This window comes from Caloenas nicobarica, chromosome 9, assembly GCF_036013445.1.
Source record: "Caloenas nicobarica isolate bCalNic1 chromosome 9, bCalNic1.hap1, whole genome shotgun sequence".
Classification (NCBI taxonomy): Eukaryota; Metazoa; Chordata; class Aves; order Columbiformes; family Columbidae; genus Caloenas; species Caloenas nicobarica.
This window is the reverse complement of record NC_088253.1, coordinates 20,389,882-20,407,493: the sequence shown is the minus strand read 5'-3', so window position 1 is coordinate 20,407,493 and position 17,612 is coordinate 20,389,882. Positions and strand designations below refer to the sequence as shown.

At 36.2% G+C, this 17,612-nt stretch overlaps 1 protein-coding gene across 2 annotated transcripts in view; it reads right to left on the bottom strand.

Annotated features, from left to right (window-relative positions):
- CDH13 (cadherin 13) overlaps nucleotides 1–17,612 on the bottom strand; it is a 470,111-nt gene that overhangs the window by 125,658 nt on the left and 326,841 nt on the right. For both annotated transcript variants that reach the window (XM_065640841.1, XM_065640840.1), the window contains exon 7: nucleotides 16,116–16,294. In XM_065640841.1, coding sequence (XP_065496913.1) covers nucleotides 16,116–16,294 — 179 coding nt within the window. The remainder of the gene's footprint in view (nucleotides 1–16,115; nucleotides 16,295–17,612) is intronic.

The window sequence follows — 17,612 nt, the reverse complement described above, 5'->3', positions numbered from 1 at the left end:
AATTTCATAGGTTAATCTTTGATAGAAAACGTTCCCAGATATTTTTCTTTATCCAGTTTCATTCCATTACTCATAAATACAACACACACAAGTGAACTAGCAAAAATTCTAACTCAACGTTGTGCATCACCTTCTACAAATTTCTCTGTCCCCATTTCTCTTGTGTTTTTCCCATAGTTTGGCTCTGGTGTATTCCAGAGGGGTAAGCTGACCTATGTTTTTTTACTGCATGCATAAATTTCTAACTCCTCTTTGTTCCTTTATATTTTATCTTTAACCTCACTGATGTTGAGAACTTATAAAACTACATCATTTTCTAAAATATATGTTGTTCATTGAAAAAGAGAAATTCTTCAGAAGATGAGAGCCACTGAAAAGATATTATTTATCAGGCTAGAACTTTAAAAGAAAAACGGAAATAAATATAAGCGGATGAGAAAATAGCTTTAAGATAAGTAGTTCAAAGTCAACCTTTTTTTGTTCTCTTCTTATTATCCAGTTATTATTTCAAGACATAAATTTCTAACGTACCAGCTACCACAACATTGTGTTGCCAAACACACAACCAGAGGAATAAATCAGTGTGCCACCAGCGCAGGAGTCTCTGGTCCTCCAAGGAGACAATTACACATGTGAAAGATTGTTTCCAGAGATGGATTATCGAGGAAAAGGTAGATGTGCAGTCAGGCTATTTGAGGTTTTCCCTACTGCAGGAAAGGACTGAACAAAGAGATAAATCTTAGTTGTGCTTTTCTTGATCAGTCTCTGCCAACATCAGCATGCAATTTTCTGTAGAATTTTGGAAAAGAAATGCCAAAAAAATTGATGGTTCTGCATTAGCTGGGTCCCAGCCTAGCAACTTGAGAAAAGTATTCAACAACAACAAAAAAATGGAATACGAACAGCAAGCAAACGTGCTCATGTTACTTAAGAACCAGATGGATGCAGACAGTGGCAGGAGAAGTGTTCATGAATCTTTTACAAGTAGACAAGAAACAAAGCCATGAATTATGTGACTGGTTCAGGCTCTTTGGAGATGAAGCATTGTCTTTGATCTGGAAGGATGTTGTTATTCTTTTCTGCTATGACAGAGACTGCAACTAGATAATACAATCCATGCACCACAGAAATAAAATCTTTGCCTTCTTCAGTTAAACATGTACGCTAAGCTAAAAGCCAAAAGGAAGAAGAAAATCCTAGAATTATTTTCAACTTTCATGTAACTGAGGTTTTGAATACACATAATTGTACCTCTCCAGGTGTTTGCACAATAGTAAAAAATACACACAGCAGCATTTCAGAGAGAGGAAATGATCATGCAAAATAGATTTTGTCGTGGGGTCTTTTTTTCCCCAGGCTTTTCCAGGCTGCTTTTTTTTGCAGTAGTTGATGAGAGTAGTCACCTCACCATTCTGCAAGGAGAGAGCTTCTACTGTGTAATGTTTTTAAGCATATTCTGGCTCACCATATATCAGCAGAGAGAAACAGGAATTTGTAATGGACTATGCAACACGTTGAAGGTCCAAACTGCCCTTTCCTCACAGAGTATACAGGAGAATACCTTGCTCAAAAGCCCAAAATAGGCACTGTGACTCCCTTCACAGATTCTTCAACAACTTGTATTTGCTGCTAATTTTCTTCTGCACTCATTACTTTCTCCTAGAATTCTTACAAGAGCAACTATTCTTCCCTTAACCTTTACCTTCTATTTGCAATAGATTCCTTTTTCACCTACAAGTCATAAATCAGCTACCATATCTCTGAGTGGTTACCGTTATGTCCATATATAAACAGGAAATATATTGACATGCAAAATGCTATAACACACTTTTCCAGTTTCCTCCAATATTTATAACTGAGTGAAAAATATGTTTAAAGTGATATAAAATATTCTAGTATGTTTTCCACAGTGCATTGTATGATTTGTTTTGAAGATATTGTCTATTATTTACTGTGATGGGCTGTGTAGAAAATAGTAAAGTGTTTAGAAAGTTACCTTTCTCACTACTATTTATCAAAACTTAGAATATTCTCTTTGATCCATTTCACTTATCAATAATAGTCTGAATTATACTATATAATTTATCTTCACCGGATAGGATTGGAAAAGACAGGCTTTACTCCAATGAAAGCACAAGGCATCTTCTGCTTATCCATTTCCTCAAAATGTCATCTAAATTCTTAATTTATATTCCAAAGTCTGTGTCAGTTTTCTGTCTTCCATCTTCATGAAACAAAAATTACCTACTACTTTCCATCATTACAGGGATGAAAAAAGGAAAACGTATCTTGCTTTATCTATCGGAAACTAATATACTCAGTTTAATTTAAATCCTATCTCTTCAAGTAGGAGTAACTTACCAAGTCACTAAAATCAAATCATCAAATCCCTTTGCCTCCCAAAAATAACATTGACATGTCAGATCATGTAATCAAATCCTCTTTGCCTCATATGGAGGCTGATAAACTAAATATGATATATGAACTACAGGGGAAAAATAACAAGCTGATGCATCGATGCTAGTGGAAAGTGCCTACAAGACAGAAGTTTCTATTAGAACTTTTTGAATCTATGTATTCATTATTCTGGTCCTACCTGGAAGGAGATGAGACCTGTTTTACAGCTGAAAATAAATTCTGCTCATTTACACAGCCTTAAATCTTGACTTAGTTCTTTAAAGAATACACCCTGCCTCATATCAAGTTGTGAGCCTCCATTTTTGTAGCTGGTTTAGTAAAAGTCTGATTTAATTGTACCTACACCTTTCCATGTGGTGTGATTGGACTTTCATGCTTAGATATGACCGTCACAACACAATCATGAAATTCTGTGTCCCATTTTCAATTCAAGGCAAGCCAGTTAAGCCAGTTTTAAAATATCTTTCAAAGAACTCTCTATGCAAAAGAAAAAAAAAAGAAAAAGAAAAATGTACATATATATACTTGCATAGATTTACATATATATAAATCTATATGTATTTAAGCAGTTCACAATTACTAATTCAAGGATCCCTGTTAGCCAATAAATTTCAAGTCCTCCCTACTTTCAATGTACCCAAAGAACTGAATCTTAAAGAATTCCTGTTACCTGAAGACAGTTCTTAGGGAAAACTCATCCATCCCTTAACAAATTAGGCAAGATGGAAAATCCACTGCAGGCTTGAGGCTACTGCTAGGGGAATTTGCTACTGTGTAAGAAACAAATCTCTTTTCTTATTCTCCAGGGAAGAAGGGCTGTATTTTTGATGATGACATAGTGCCAAGGGCATTTTTTAGAAGGTGGAAGGTGCCTTCCACTGTATCATTCTCTACTCAGGAGGAAATCAATGCGCTTTACAGAGCCAGAGCCATGTACAGTGAATTCTGAGTGGCAGTACAATCTGAGATACATTACAGCTGCTACCCAGCAAGGTAAATGTGTTTTGCCAACTTTATCTGCTGTTCTGCTGCTGGAAGAAACGGAGTGTAACTCTTGAAGCTTCGTTCAGTTTGTTTGTTTGTTTTGAGGGGGTATTGCCAATTTTGGTGCAGCATTGTTAAATGCAATCTCCATATTGGGTTTCTAAATAAGCTTCCAGGCACCTGCTTGAAAGAAGGAACAATTTATATTAATAAAGCTACGTATGGATGAATGGGAGGGGATTACCCAAAGCAGTTGAGCTAAAAAATGGCTCATCATTGCTGAAAAAGGCTTTGCTTCTTGTTCCTCTGCTTAGCCACATGGTTCCATCCCAGTGACAGTTCTGGGAGACACCAGACATTTCTATTAATCAGTTCAACTCAGCAACCCAGTGAACTTCTCTTGCTGGGTCAGGAAACTAAATGGATGTATGGAGGGATCTAGCATGAAAGACAGTGGCAGGAAAGCGTTCCTCCTGAAGCATAAGAACGGATCAGATAAGTGGCTGGAGGGAAGTCACATCACCCTTTCATAAGGGAGACCCAACAGATGAACACAACCTGCTTCGCCACGAGCTCTTGGTGCACACACAGCCAAAACCAAACTAACTCCTAACCGTTTCTACAATTTTCTGATTGGACTTAGACCTTTTCAGTTCTCATAGTAAAAGACAGGCTTGAAAAAAAACCAAAATCTGTGTTGAAGTGCTGGAATTTTCTAACTGAACCACACTTCTTGCTTCTCTGAACCTCTTACAACCATCTCTTTAGCCACACTGCTAAAAGCAATGCTTTTACCTATTGTTCTCTGAAAGTGCTACCTTTACAAGTGGAGCGACGGTAGTGTACAGAGCCTGGTGATTATTTTTCCTTTAAGGCAGGAACACAATGCCTTCATGTTATAATTAGGCTGTGGTAAGAAGTCAAGAGTAGAGCAAAAAGCCCTGTTACCTCGAATTCCCTTGTTCAGCTGCACAGCTGCCCTGGACCTGCTGCAAAGTTGGCCACAAGAATCAATAGAGACAACTTTCAGTCACCTCAAGAAAGCCTAAATCAGGTCTTTATTACTATCAGCACAGATTTTACTGTCTTTTTCCTGTATTTTCAAATTCCACATTAGTGGAAATCTCCAGATTTCTAGATATTAGAGGTACACTTTTGACAAATTCCCCTGAAAAACTCTCTTATTTCAGTACTTACCATCCATCACTCATCATTCATTTAAAAGGCAGAAATCCTCTAGGGAAACTGATCTCCATTCACTTTGCCTCATCTGTAAGTTTTGTATTTTATCGAGGATACGTTAACAAAAGTACAGAGAAATTTCTAAGACAACAGAAATTAGGGTAATGAAAGATAATGCAGGCAACAGGATTTCTGTCACTTCTCACGGGTGAGACAACATTCCATGACAACATGTCTCAGAGCAACATTTTTCCTTAACTCACTCTTTCATGCACACAGTTAAATAATAATGGTGAAGCAAATATCGAAGCAGCAACTGCTTCAATCTTGTAATTTTTCTAAGAAACCCACATATTCTTTTTATTATTACACAGACCTTTTTCCTCTCTACGATGCAACTTCTACTGCACTGTTACCTGGATAGCTATGTAGAGCCGCACTCCTGCGCATTCTGGTGCTTCACTGTCTGGTGAAGGCTGAATAAGGTGTCAGAAAAGCCAAACCAGACATAATTCAGAAGTGAGATACTAGGCCAAACACTTTTGTTTCATCCCTTGTAGGCTGGGTCACTCTGTTTCAAGCACAGAAAGCCACCATCTATAATGGCCATGGCGTAACTACCGTCAGCCTCTGTGATATTTAGATTAAGATATTAATAGGAGAAACTCCTCTTATAGGAGGTCTGAAAGCTGAAAATAAAAGTATATTGGAAGAAAATTTAATTAGGGTCTTTTAGTTCATTGGAGGACTGTGGAATGAGTACAAATGAACTTGCAGGGCTATAGAGACTTGTACGTCCTATAAGGATATGGCTCCATAACTTTCCTTCGACATTTTTAAAGGAAATTCAGCTATAAAAAAAAAGTGATAAACTTAAATTGAAATGGAACAGCATACCTAATTTTTACAGTCTAGTTACTGCTAATATCAAATATTCGTTTCTCCCAACAAGCAGGTAACTATAGCAACAAACATAATGTGGCTGTATGTAAAAGTGCTGAGGAACAAAAAAAAAGGTAAAAACCTTTATGTTTACCACAGCTTTAAAATTTTGTAACCTTCTTTAGAATTATCAGTACAGCCACCAACTGTGTAAAATATCTGCAAGTGATTAATTTATTAAAATATTATGGAGACACAACAACTTCTGTACACACACAATGGGAAGAATCCCATTCCTCTCTGAAAACTGCAATCAAAAATAATTTCCAATTAAAATACTTTCTGACAAGAAGAAGAAAATTAATTTAAATTTTAGCTCTAGGACGAAAGGAGAACGAGCAACGTCATGTTTCATTTTCTTCAGCCTGTCACTTCAATTCTCTTTTGCGGAGGACTTATTTTCAGATGATATAATTACAATCCTGAAATGGCAGTTTTAAATATACATGACAGATGTTTATTAAATTGAAATACATTTGGAATAAAATTTAATTCCCCTCCTCTTCACTGCAGAAGCAAAGGCCAGGTTCTAGGGCCTCTTTTCTGTTGCAGTCCCTTAAAGTTGAAATATGTTCATGATCGTCAGGGGAATTATCCCCCGTTTCAAAGACTCTGATTCTATCAGCACTACCACGCATTTCATCAGTAGCATCTATGTCGCCTGACCCATCTAAGTGTGCTTTCAAACTTTATGCAAGGCAACATCCTAGTATAAATACTATAAAGAAAAATCAAGGTGGCAAGGCTATCCAATTCTTATGTTGAATATAACATCTCATCTAGGGCAGGTTGCAGCCCAGTATTCTAAAAATCATGAATGAACAGTGTTGGGCAACATGGTCTGAAGTCATCATAGTTGTATGTCAAAAAAGAAAAGTCAACATTCGTAAAAACTGCTTCACGGTCCCATCAACCGACAAAGCAGAATTCATATTTTAGATGGAGGTATCTATTTGAAGATGGTAGTATAATATGGCACAAACTTAAGGTGTTTACAAATCACTCTTCTGAGTGAGCAATGTCTTCCCTTAAGAGTGATTTATATATGGTCTTGACAGAGTCAGCTTATACTTGTTCTGCAGGGAGAATGATGCTTTATGGATTTCCTCTCAGGGAAACAGAGTTTGCCTTAAAAAAAAAAAAAAAAAAAAAAGTGACCCAAACCAGACCAAATTAAAGTTGTCAAAACCAAACTGTGAAAAGCAACCAGCAAAACAGAATTATATGCATAAATGGCAGCATTTTGATCACTGACAGACAGTTCAGTAATCTTCCAGCAAGGGGGGAAAAAAACCAAAAAAAAAAAAAAAAAAAAAATCAATCAGTTAGGGAACTTTCATAGCCATATCAAAAAAGTCTATAATGTACATAAAGGAAAGGCTAGCCCTTTTGTGGTAAATTGAACTTCTTTAATTCTACAGTAATCAACTACATGATTGAATGATTTCATTTATGCTTAAGATTTTGAGCTTCTGAAATGTTTATATATACATAATATGGATGTAATATCCACATTTACAACTAAAAACAGATTCAAAGGCTGTCACTAGTCTCTCTGGGATGTTCTAGCTATATTTTAATTAAGATTTCAATTTTCATACTTTGCTTAATATATAAAAATTTAAAAAGGCAAAAAGTTACATGAATGTATTACAAGTGAAACACTAGCGGATTCTCCAGTCCAAAAGACAAGCAGAGGAGAATTTGATTAACATGACTCTTTACATCTATATGTGCTTAATTCAACAGCTTTTCCATCTCTGGGTCTCTTCAAAGATATTTCCATGTATTTACCCGTGTTTATCTGTTCCAAGAACTAAATGCTATAATTAGACCAAATATATCAACATTATTCACATTCTGCCTTCACAGATTACCTTTTAATTGATTTATCGAGTATAGAAACAGAAAACTAAAAACTAATCTAATTCATGTAGTCTGAGGTTTGGTGTTTTTTTCTAACCTTGAGTGGAGTTTTATACAGTTCTATAGTGCAGACTGAGGACTATGGGATTTGGATGCAACTAGAGGAAAGCAAACTAATGCTTCACAGAAGCCAAAAGAATACAATTACACTGAAAGTAAAAGTTCAGAATAAACCAACCCACCTTTTAATTCATATTATTGTAGTTAGATACTCCAGCACAAAGGATAGATAGAATTAGGCAGAATTTGGAGAGAATTTTCTCTTTGATGGCGTTAAGATAAAATCTCCTACAAATCAGCATATTTTAAATAATTTTTGCTACATACACTCTAAAAATAGAAAGTCATAAGAAAATACGAAAGATAAAAGAAAGGGAAAATAAAATGAGAAAGATGAACTGTTATCTGATCGGCATTTGAGGAATCAAAAGTAACATCCCATTGATGCCTGAGGAATTGTCCCACAATAACAGCAAAGAGAAATCTGAATTATGCTAGTGGAACACTAAAAATAACCCTACATGTATTTGACAAACCTTTAAATATATTTTAAAAAAGGTTAAGGAAGTTTTATAGCTAGATTCTTTTTTTCCTTTTTTATAAAACATTAATCTAAGGGTTTTCTTCATTTTCTCTTGGGAAGATGACCAGTCCGTAATCCTGATTTCTGGCACTGGGTAATTCTCTCCCTTGCCAATGTGTTAACACAGCATAGAGATGCACATATGTTGGGTGAACTTCCAACAATGTTAGGGTGAGGTGCTCATTGCAGTCACAAGTATGTAAGTATGGATTTGATACTGCTCTTGACTAAAGGTAGAGTTGTTAATTGCCTAGTTTCCAAAGCTTTATTGTATTTCAAGAAAAGAAAGACTAATGATTGATTTTCATATTAAAACACACAAAACTTTGTCTCCTGAAGCACCCCTGGGATAACTCTTGTAGAGTCCCAAGTATTCCAAGCTACAACTGCAACATAGCTAAGCAATTATTCTTTTATTGACTTCGAAATAATGCCGTTTACTTTTTGGTACTAACTCTACTTGATTCATGCTGGTTGCAAACTGACTACTTCCAGATGTTTTCCTTTTTTTGCTCTATTAAGCACAAGGCATTCTGAAAGTATTGATACTTGATGCAAAAATTAAACTTTTCAGGTAGAAAATTCAAAAAGTTTTTTTTCAAAAATAAACTGCAGTACGTCCTTGATACTTCTGTAACAAGGAGGTCACCTTATCCAGACAGCAAAACTTGTTTGGAAAATAGGGACATTTTCAAAAAAAAAAAAAGGGGGGGGATGTATTTGGATTAATCAATAGAGACTTCTACCTTTTGTAGGCATATCTCTTGATTCTAAGAAACGATTAAAAAAAAAATAGGCATTGAGAATCTTTCAGATTTTTCTCACCTTTTGACCCTTCTAATCCTCTCTCTCCTTAACTGAAATCATTGCCTCAGGTATCTACAAAGTGCATGGTATCTTCCATTTAGTGACCGTCCTACCAGCAGAATATGTGCCAGCATTTGGTAATTAACCAGCTCTCTCTGAAAAATCTGCACAGGTTTTAAGTACACCACTTCTTTTGCCTCTTAGACAGTTGTTTGTCACAGTGGGATTTTAACATCAAAATATCCATAGAGCTAATATTCCTTTCAACTTTTTTAATAAAGAAACTCTAGCCAAAAAAGAGAACATTTCAGTTGTCAGCCTCTATTCAGAGTATATGGGCAGCTAATACCATGCTTTGTGTCACTCTTAGTGTCTTGAAGATGGTATTTTTTTAAATCTCTCTGCAGTACATCAATATCAGAGAAACTCATGATGTTTAAATGAGTGACATGTCTAGAGGATCAGCAAACTATCTGCCATAGGAACTAGTGATACCAAAACTCCTAACCCAAAACACGAGAGGGAGAATATAAATACTTCCCTGTGCAGCTACAGAGAACCGCAAGTTTAAATAAATCATATTCACATCTTCTTGTAGAAAAAAATGAGCTTTTCCAAAAAGTAAGCTATCATAGGAGTATATATTTTAAAATGATGCTTGGAGTAATCCATAGTTGAGAATCACCTGTTTTTCATACTACGGTAGACAACATACTAAGGAAAGAAGAGCAGGCAGCTTATCTGAGAAATAAATCCAAGATCTTCATGAAGAGCTGGGAATGCTCTTTTTTCTTCCCTCAGTATTAGAGAAAAAAAGTAGAAAAATATTCCTTCAAGAGACAGCTTGAGACTTCACATGGTTCACCTGCACAGAGGAGGGAAACTTGTCGCCGCAGAAGCTCTGCCTGTTAAGTGGTTATTTATTTATCCCACCTGCAATCTACAGTTTAAGAAGCTGAAGTAGCATATATAGCAATTTCCCCAGTTTATATTGGATGAAGTTGTAAAGGAGCAGCTACATGTGGACAGTGGCTTATTCAGTGAGCCTTTCATTTACAAAGAAAGCGACTGCGTTTGTCCACACAACGGTTTTATTTTTTCCACAGGTAGGATTCTTCCATGTTGTGCTTATTGTTGTCATTTATCTGCCTTGTGATCTTGATATTATATTCACTGTCCAGAAAGAGTCAGTAATCTTGTGCTGAAATGGCTGCCTGTGAGGTTCCTGATGTGACATATTCATCCCTCACAGATTTTTATAGAAAAGAAAATCTCATCACTATTACTGTCAGATAATTTTCTGTGGTTTTTTTTAAACCCAAAATCTGACTATCAAACTATGTGTTGAATTAAATGAAAGTAGAAACAGATCGTAACAATGTAATGAAAGATTTGCAGAAATTCTACCGCTACAACTTTATGCAGATCAAACTTTTTTTTTAAAAATGAACAATCTTTCTCATGCTCTGGTAACGGGAATATTTACTATTCCTGACCTGAATGATACTACTTATATTTTCACGTATAATTTTTACTTTTATTTACCTCTTTTGCACAGCCTCTTCCAAGATTTAAGAATGGCTTAATGAGCTTTCTCATCAAAAATATAATAGGAATCAAACAAAGAATACATCTAGTAAAATGAGATTCTAACTGAAGATATTTGAGACCAAATGCTGGAAAGTTCATCATAAACTTAACTTTAAATATGTGGTTACATCTCACAAGCACTTTCCACCTCTTTGTCCATCTGTTCATAAATTAGCATTATAACCAGCAGTTTTCTTCTCCACATTTTTCTATTTTCTTAATATTTGAGATAAAACTGAGTATGAAATCATGTCTGAAAAGAGACTGAAGACCCACCACTTTTCTCTGACCAAGGACCCACTGCTCCTCATGTTTACAGGCATGAGAAACCATAGTGTAAGGAAGCATTCATCAAGGCAAAGGGATGAATGCTTGTTTATCTTGTATTTTAAGCAAAAAATAAATATGAGGTATTGCCATATCAGTCACTAAAAAACCCCAAACCATACAAATTGAGGTCCACTTATGGAATTTACTATATTGCAAAACAAGTTAAAGGTGTGCAAGTGGGAATTCTGTCAGAGAAGACGAGACAAAATGATACAATTATTCCAGCTCAGAGCTGATATGCGCCAAGGTATACATTCTCCCACAATCACTGTAAATATGAATATTTTAGAGGTTAATATGAAGATCAAATGTGGAATGCATTTGCTGAAAAGATTAATATCTTTTCATTAAAAATGAGAGTGCACTGTTGGTTCAGCATTTGCATTTAGATCGAGTAAGTAATAAGTATATTGACTGTTTAAGACACATATCTCCAAAATGGAAAATATGTATAAAGAGGGCAGTGTCCATCTGCAGAAGTGGACGAGCTTTTTCTATTTCCTACTGCTACCCCTTCAGAGAACTTAAGCCGTATCAACAAGAACACTGTGATTTACTTATCATAGCAGAACTGGTTGCATAATGTAAAGAACATTTCCACAAGCATTCACTCCTCCTTGCGAGCAGTGGACTGGTGAATATGTATCAGTGAGCTGCTGTTGACTTGAAAAATTGCTAGCTACTGTACAGCCATTCATCAACGTATGGACAGGAATGGGTATTTGCGAGTTGTTATACACTGTATTTTGTTGCAGTTGTTGTTTAAAATTTGGAGCTATCCAGTGAAGCGGGAGGCTCAGCCGGGTATTACATTATTACAAGTGGTCCATGTAAATATGAGCAGGATGGGCTAACGTAACTTCAGATTTCTCAGAGTTTATGGCATTTGGTTCTCAGCTCCATGTTTCCAACTCATAAAGAAAGGGAAAGGTATATATACGATTCAAATAATGGTAGATTGATGCACCAGGTTCGTTCAATTGTTACAGAATACAGTCTCACTGAGGAACTGACTTTTAACTGAATCCAGCCCAGGGTTACTCAGAACCACAGAATACTTGAATCGGTTTACTTGAGGTGTTTAAAAACATATGTGACAGCACGTAATCCAGCATGCAGCAGATATCTCAAACTATTTGTTAACTTTAATTCAAATTTAGCACAGCAGTTCCTATCAAAAGCAAAAGCATATTGCTCCTGAAACTGTGAGAAGTAAATATTTCACTTAAGCAAATGTGGCAGTAGCTTTCTTGTAGCGCTTTAGTCATATAAAACTTACACAATTCATACAGTTACTTTCCTGCAGAGCAGAGGGGTCTGTAACCCTGGCAAAACAGCATTGTGTAAGCAGAAAAACTGATTACCAATCCATAAAGGAAATTTAAGAGTTGATTCTACAAGACTACAAGCATTTTCTCCTCCTATGCACATGAGGAGCATTATTTTTCTTTCACCGCAGGGAAGTGTCACTTTGAAGTGGACTCTCCATCCCTGAAATACAAAATTCAGGACATTTCCTCAAGGTTTCTTTCCTCTTTTTTTCTTCTTCTTCCCCCCATCCTTTTTTTTTTTTTTTTTTCTTTTTTCCTTTTTTTTTTTTCTGTTGTGCTCTATGTCAGGTCATTCAGATCATACACTTTGATGGAGGGCATCCTTCTCCCCTGAATTTATGAATCAAAATGTATTCTCCAATGGATATCTGGAGGTATAATTTGCCCCCTAACACTCTTCAATCTTTATTGCTGACACTTTCAAGGATGCCTAACTCCCACAAGAAAAAGAAAGAAAAAACCAACAAACCACATTAATCTTCAAAAATACGTCCTTACCTGCCTTCTGAAAATGAAAACGGATGTTCTTTGAGAAATTACCTGAGTTTTGCTGCAAGCCCTGAGAATCACGTGCTTTTGGAAACAATTTTCAATCTGAAAAATTTATGAATAAAAATACACTGGTATGTAACTACAAATCCTGTATCGTGCTAAGTCTTTCCTTGAAGGCATGAAGCACTCAGCTTCCCTCAGCAGATGTCAATGGAAATCAAAGGCACTCAGCAGTTGCTGGATGTCATCTATGAGATTCCTACACACATCTTTTCTGCATACTGGAGAGAACGACTTTTTTTACTTAAGACTTCCGCAGGTGATACTATACTACGGAAACTGTTCCAAAGCACATGCTGTCACCCATCCATGTTAAATCAAACACCCGTTCAATTACTACCAAAGTTAAAAAAATAAAATAGTTAGGTTGGGGATCTGAAAGCAGAGAGGTAACTCAAAGAAAAGACTGAAGACAACCTTTCTGTTTCTAGGTAGTGAAAGAAAGAAAACAACTCTAAAGAGAGAGTGATGCCGTTAACATGACATATTCCTTCTGCTGCCTTATGTGCAGAAGAGCTTTGGAATAGCCTTTGAAGTAGAGGTCACTTACACCGGGGGCTGTTCCACACTCTCAGTTTAGCAAAAGACCTAATAAATGCCAGACACAGAAAAAGAAATTTTGAAGTCTTGCAGGAATTTAACAAAATTGTCTTTACTTGGAGCTGATCCTACGTAGGTAAAAGAACATGTGGATGCACAGTTTGAGGTTCACCAGCAACAAGTTAATTCTTTTTTTCCCTTTCTTTTAGATCGTGTCTTATTTTTAAGAAGTGTCTACTTCGAATTCACTTTTAATTCTAAATTATTACTAGAAAAAAATGTTTGATTTGATTTTCATCTCCTTAAAATTAGTATTAACCTAGAGGTTTTCTTATGCATGTTGATTCTCAAAAATATATTCAATTGGATAGAAAAACTGATCTCTCTCGATGGTTTGCACTGAAACAATCATTTCTGAGGCTATGCCATAGCAAATTTTCTGAAAATGTTGAAGCACAGAAAAATAATATGGACTATACAGTACGAGTAAAACCTGCCAGACGCCCTGTGTGTACCTTCATGAGCTTCACCCAGTTACCTGCTGACTCAGATCCCAGTCGTCAAACACAACCAGCTGAGCTGTTCAACACCCATTCTCTCCATGCAATGAAAAACATTAATGAAAAACCTTGCTGTTCCCTATGCCTATCTACTACAGTATGTTCTCCACTGAGATGCCAACAAAAGAAGGGTAAGAACTGAGAAGGGCAAAGCATTCCTCTCCTCTGTTCACAAACAGTGTTTCTTACAGTGTTTCTCCAAACATCATTCAACGCCTTCACCTACATTTTTTGTCCTCTGATGTTACACACCCACTAGCAAGGGTTTCAGGGGAAAAATAATTTCTTTGTCCCATGCCTCTACAATGCAACTCGTAAAAGATTGTGATAAATAGCCAAAACATTAAAGATCTACAAAGGTCCAGCAGAGAAAATATAGTAACAATAAGGTGGTAATATCAGCTGGTATCCTACAGAGGAGTGGCAAATAGTGCTTCCTCCTGCCCATCAGCTTTCCCGCATCATGAAAGTCACTTCTTCAAGCCCCGTGATATGCAGGTACCTTATTCCCTGAGCAATAACTAGACAGACATTTCCTCCTCCAGATGTTACTCCCATCTCTCTCGACCTTAGCCAGACAATTCTTTTACAATAATTCAATTTCATGAGCTACACAGAAATACATAAGAGTAATTTATAAGTTTCAAGATTATGTTGGTACCCAGAATTGTTTAGAACAGGATCGTTGGGCCACTTGTCCATAAAAGCTGCTGCTATGGTTAAAAATAGAACTTATACATCTTTGACCACAAGTGGCTAATTCCGTAGATTTAAAAAAGGAGACACGACTACCAGTTTCTACACAAGACATACATAAGAAGGAAGGGGGACAAGAGGTTAAACCCACAAAGATGACAAAGCATCTCGTGAAGAAATGGAAAATACTTTTTCCCAAGCATTTCACCTGACAAGACAATATTAGACTGGATTTTAACTGCAGATAATGCTTGTTTTTAGTGTTAAGATTTTACACAGCCCTACATTTTGGCTCATAAAACATAGAGCATTTGCAGCAGCAACAAAAATTACTTTGCAGTTTCAACAAGACCGCAGATTACCATGTCACCTTCAAAGTAAAGGTATTGAATTTACTATTATTAAAAATCATGAGGAATTCAGACCTTACTGTCAGGATATACTGCCCAGCCGTAATATCCATTCGATTGAGGCCAAATTTCTTGTATGGACAGCATCATTATTTCATGAATCACCAGTGACCTTTGGAAGATACTAGGAAAAACAGGCATGTTCATTCCCTTCTATTGATTTTCTAATTTTGAGTAAATTGGTTTAATCTGGAGAACGGTTATCTATTAGGAATAAAACTGACTTTAGAAAACAGCATAAAGCTTTTGAACTGAAACAATGAATTTAGAAGCAAAACTTGAGGCAAAAAAGTAGTGATCATATACATCTTAACTTGGGCATGATTCTGCGCGCAGCCACACAAGCGTGAAAGAATTGGAACCTCTCTAAACTGAAGTGGTACGGGCATCATTTTCATTTTGTTAAAATGAAAAATAACACGCTGAATTGGAGACATTGGACAGTCCTGAATCTTAGAAGACAAATTCAGTAAATCAGAAAAAGAAAGAAGAACAACTTGGTTGTTCTGGGAACCTAAGAGCTCACAGGGCTATGTAACTGAAGGAAATGGAGATTTATAGAGTAACTGTTTAGGTCATCATTGTATTGGTGCCCAGATCTCATATTTTCTGATAACTAGATCTTTGTCTTAACAGATTTGCCCTACTTTATCATCTTCCGAACATGAAATGATCATACGTAAACTTTCTTTGCTATCAATTTATGCTGTCATAATGTTAGTGATCTACAGTAAACACAGATTTTAGTACCATGGTAATCCACCTTAGAACCATATGCAGACTACCTGTCCCTTTACTATTCCTTTTTTCTATTTTCATTTTTTGGCTATAGGATACCAAGTTAATTAGTCTATTAAGTCCACTCAATATAAAGAAATTTCTAGAAAAGGATTTAAAGCACCAAACTGCACCGATCTCATAGCAAGCTGTATGCACACCTGGGTTTGAGGCTTTTTTCTACCTCCAAAGCATTTATTGGTAACTCTAAGTTGAATTCCACTTATTCCTGAGATCTTTGCTCTCACCATCCAACACTAAATGTCTTGCCCAGAAATTATGAACTGCTAGATTTATAAATATTGATCAGACCATTTAGCTTCTCAAGCCCAACCAATAAATAAACAGAACTTTTAAGAGGTTCCTCAAAGTTGAACATCTGAATCCTCACCCTCACAATCCTCTGAACCTCTTTTCACGTCACGGAAGACGACTATAGGCACAAACGTTAAAATGTCAGACAGACAACAGGAAAATGTTCACTTACCTCACGATCCAAAAGCACAGGTGACACCACTGTAACGATATCTCCCTTTTCTGGGTCAATGTAGAACATATTTGGAGACGGTTTGGTAGGTGTCTGTTTGAGGATGTTGTACCGCAGAAGAGCGTTGTCTGTGCTGGAGTCGTCAGCGTCAAATGCTGTCATACGCATCACAGTCGTTCCTAAGGGAAACGCGGACAGACAACAGAACACAGTTACCAAGACCATGTGAAGTTCTGCTGCAGCATGTGAGGACCAGGTGGGTATAATACATCATTATCTCATCAAGACCACTAAGTAGCTTCACCTGATATTTACTTTGTACTTGTATTTGTATTATTTTCACTTGCTACTCAGCCAACAAAAAACTGGTGTTTCTGGTTTGCAGTAGACACAACTCTAGCATAAGTTCCCCATATTTGAATGCTTTGTTTCCATCCAGATTAACTGTATTTCACTAAATGAACTACAGGTGTATCTTTTTCACTTAAGATTCTTCAAGTAGAAAGTCTACAGGATATTTATAATGAAGATGATGATGCTGAAATAAGATCTTTGTTTTCACTTTAGAGTCTTGCACAGTTTCAGAATGGTTGAACATTATGATTTCTGTCAGTAAGAAACTTTGTAATGATTAAAGCCTACATTATTATAATTTCAATTTGTACAAATTTATGTGCTTATTGTATCAGCCTCAATTGAAAAAAAAAAAAAAAGCGCACCTCTATTGCCAGGCTATGCTTGAAGTGATGAAGGCTTTTTCTTTTTTAACATGAAAATGCTATAACATACAATTCTGCTACAGAGTGCAATAAGGTAAATGCTCTTGACTGTATAGATTCCTGCATGATGTACAGAGGAAAAACCTCACCCTTCTTCTAAATCACAGTTACTACAGGGAAGACTGAGATGCTGCCAGTTCTCTCCTTAGCTGGTGGAACACATACCCCCGCATCACAGGATCAAGCGTTCTCCTTTCCCTTGGACATGCACACTAGAGGCTGACACAGCCTAAAAAATCCTGTCATCATGTTCTTTTATTTGCTTTGTACAGTACATTGAGAACGAAAGAAAGAAAGAAACTTATTAGATGCCTGGACTAAACCATGAGATATTCACCCCTAGACCATTATGATTTCTTAATCAGTTCACTTATAAGTATAAACGTAAGCTTTGATTTTAATAAAATCCAACTAAAATTAATATCATCACACCAACACAAATGTATTTCTGGTAATATCGACCTGAAGAAAGAATAAAGTCCTACCAAATAACAAACAAGACATGATTAAATCAACAAACTAGTTTCACTGGTGGATCAAAGCTAAGTAGCAAAATAACGTAAAAGGTATTGGCAAACTTTATAAAAACCTAGGAAGGTATCCATTCTTTTGCCTAAAAATCCCAACTAAAACAATATATCAAATTCCATCAACTATATAACTTACATTTAAGTAGCTTAGCACTGAAACCATATTATCTAATGTGTGAACTGCAACA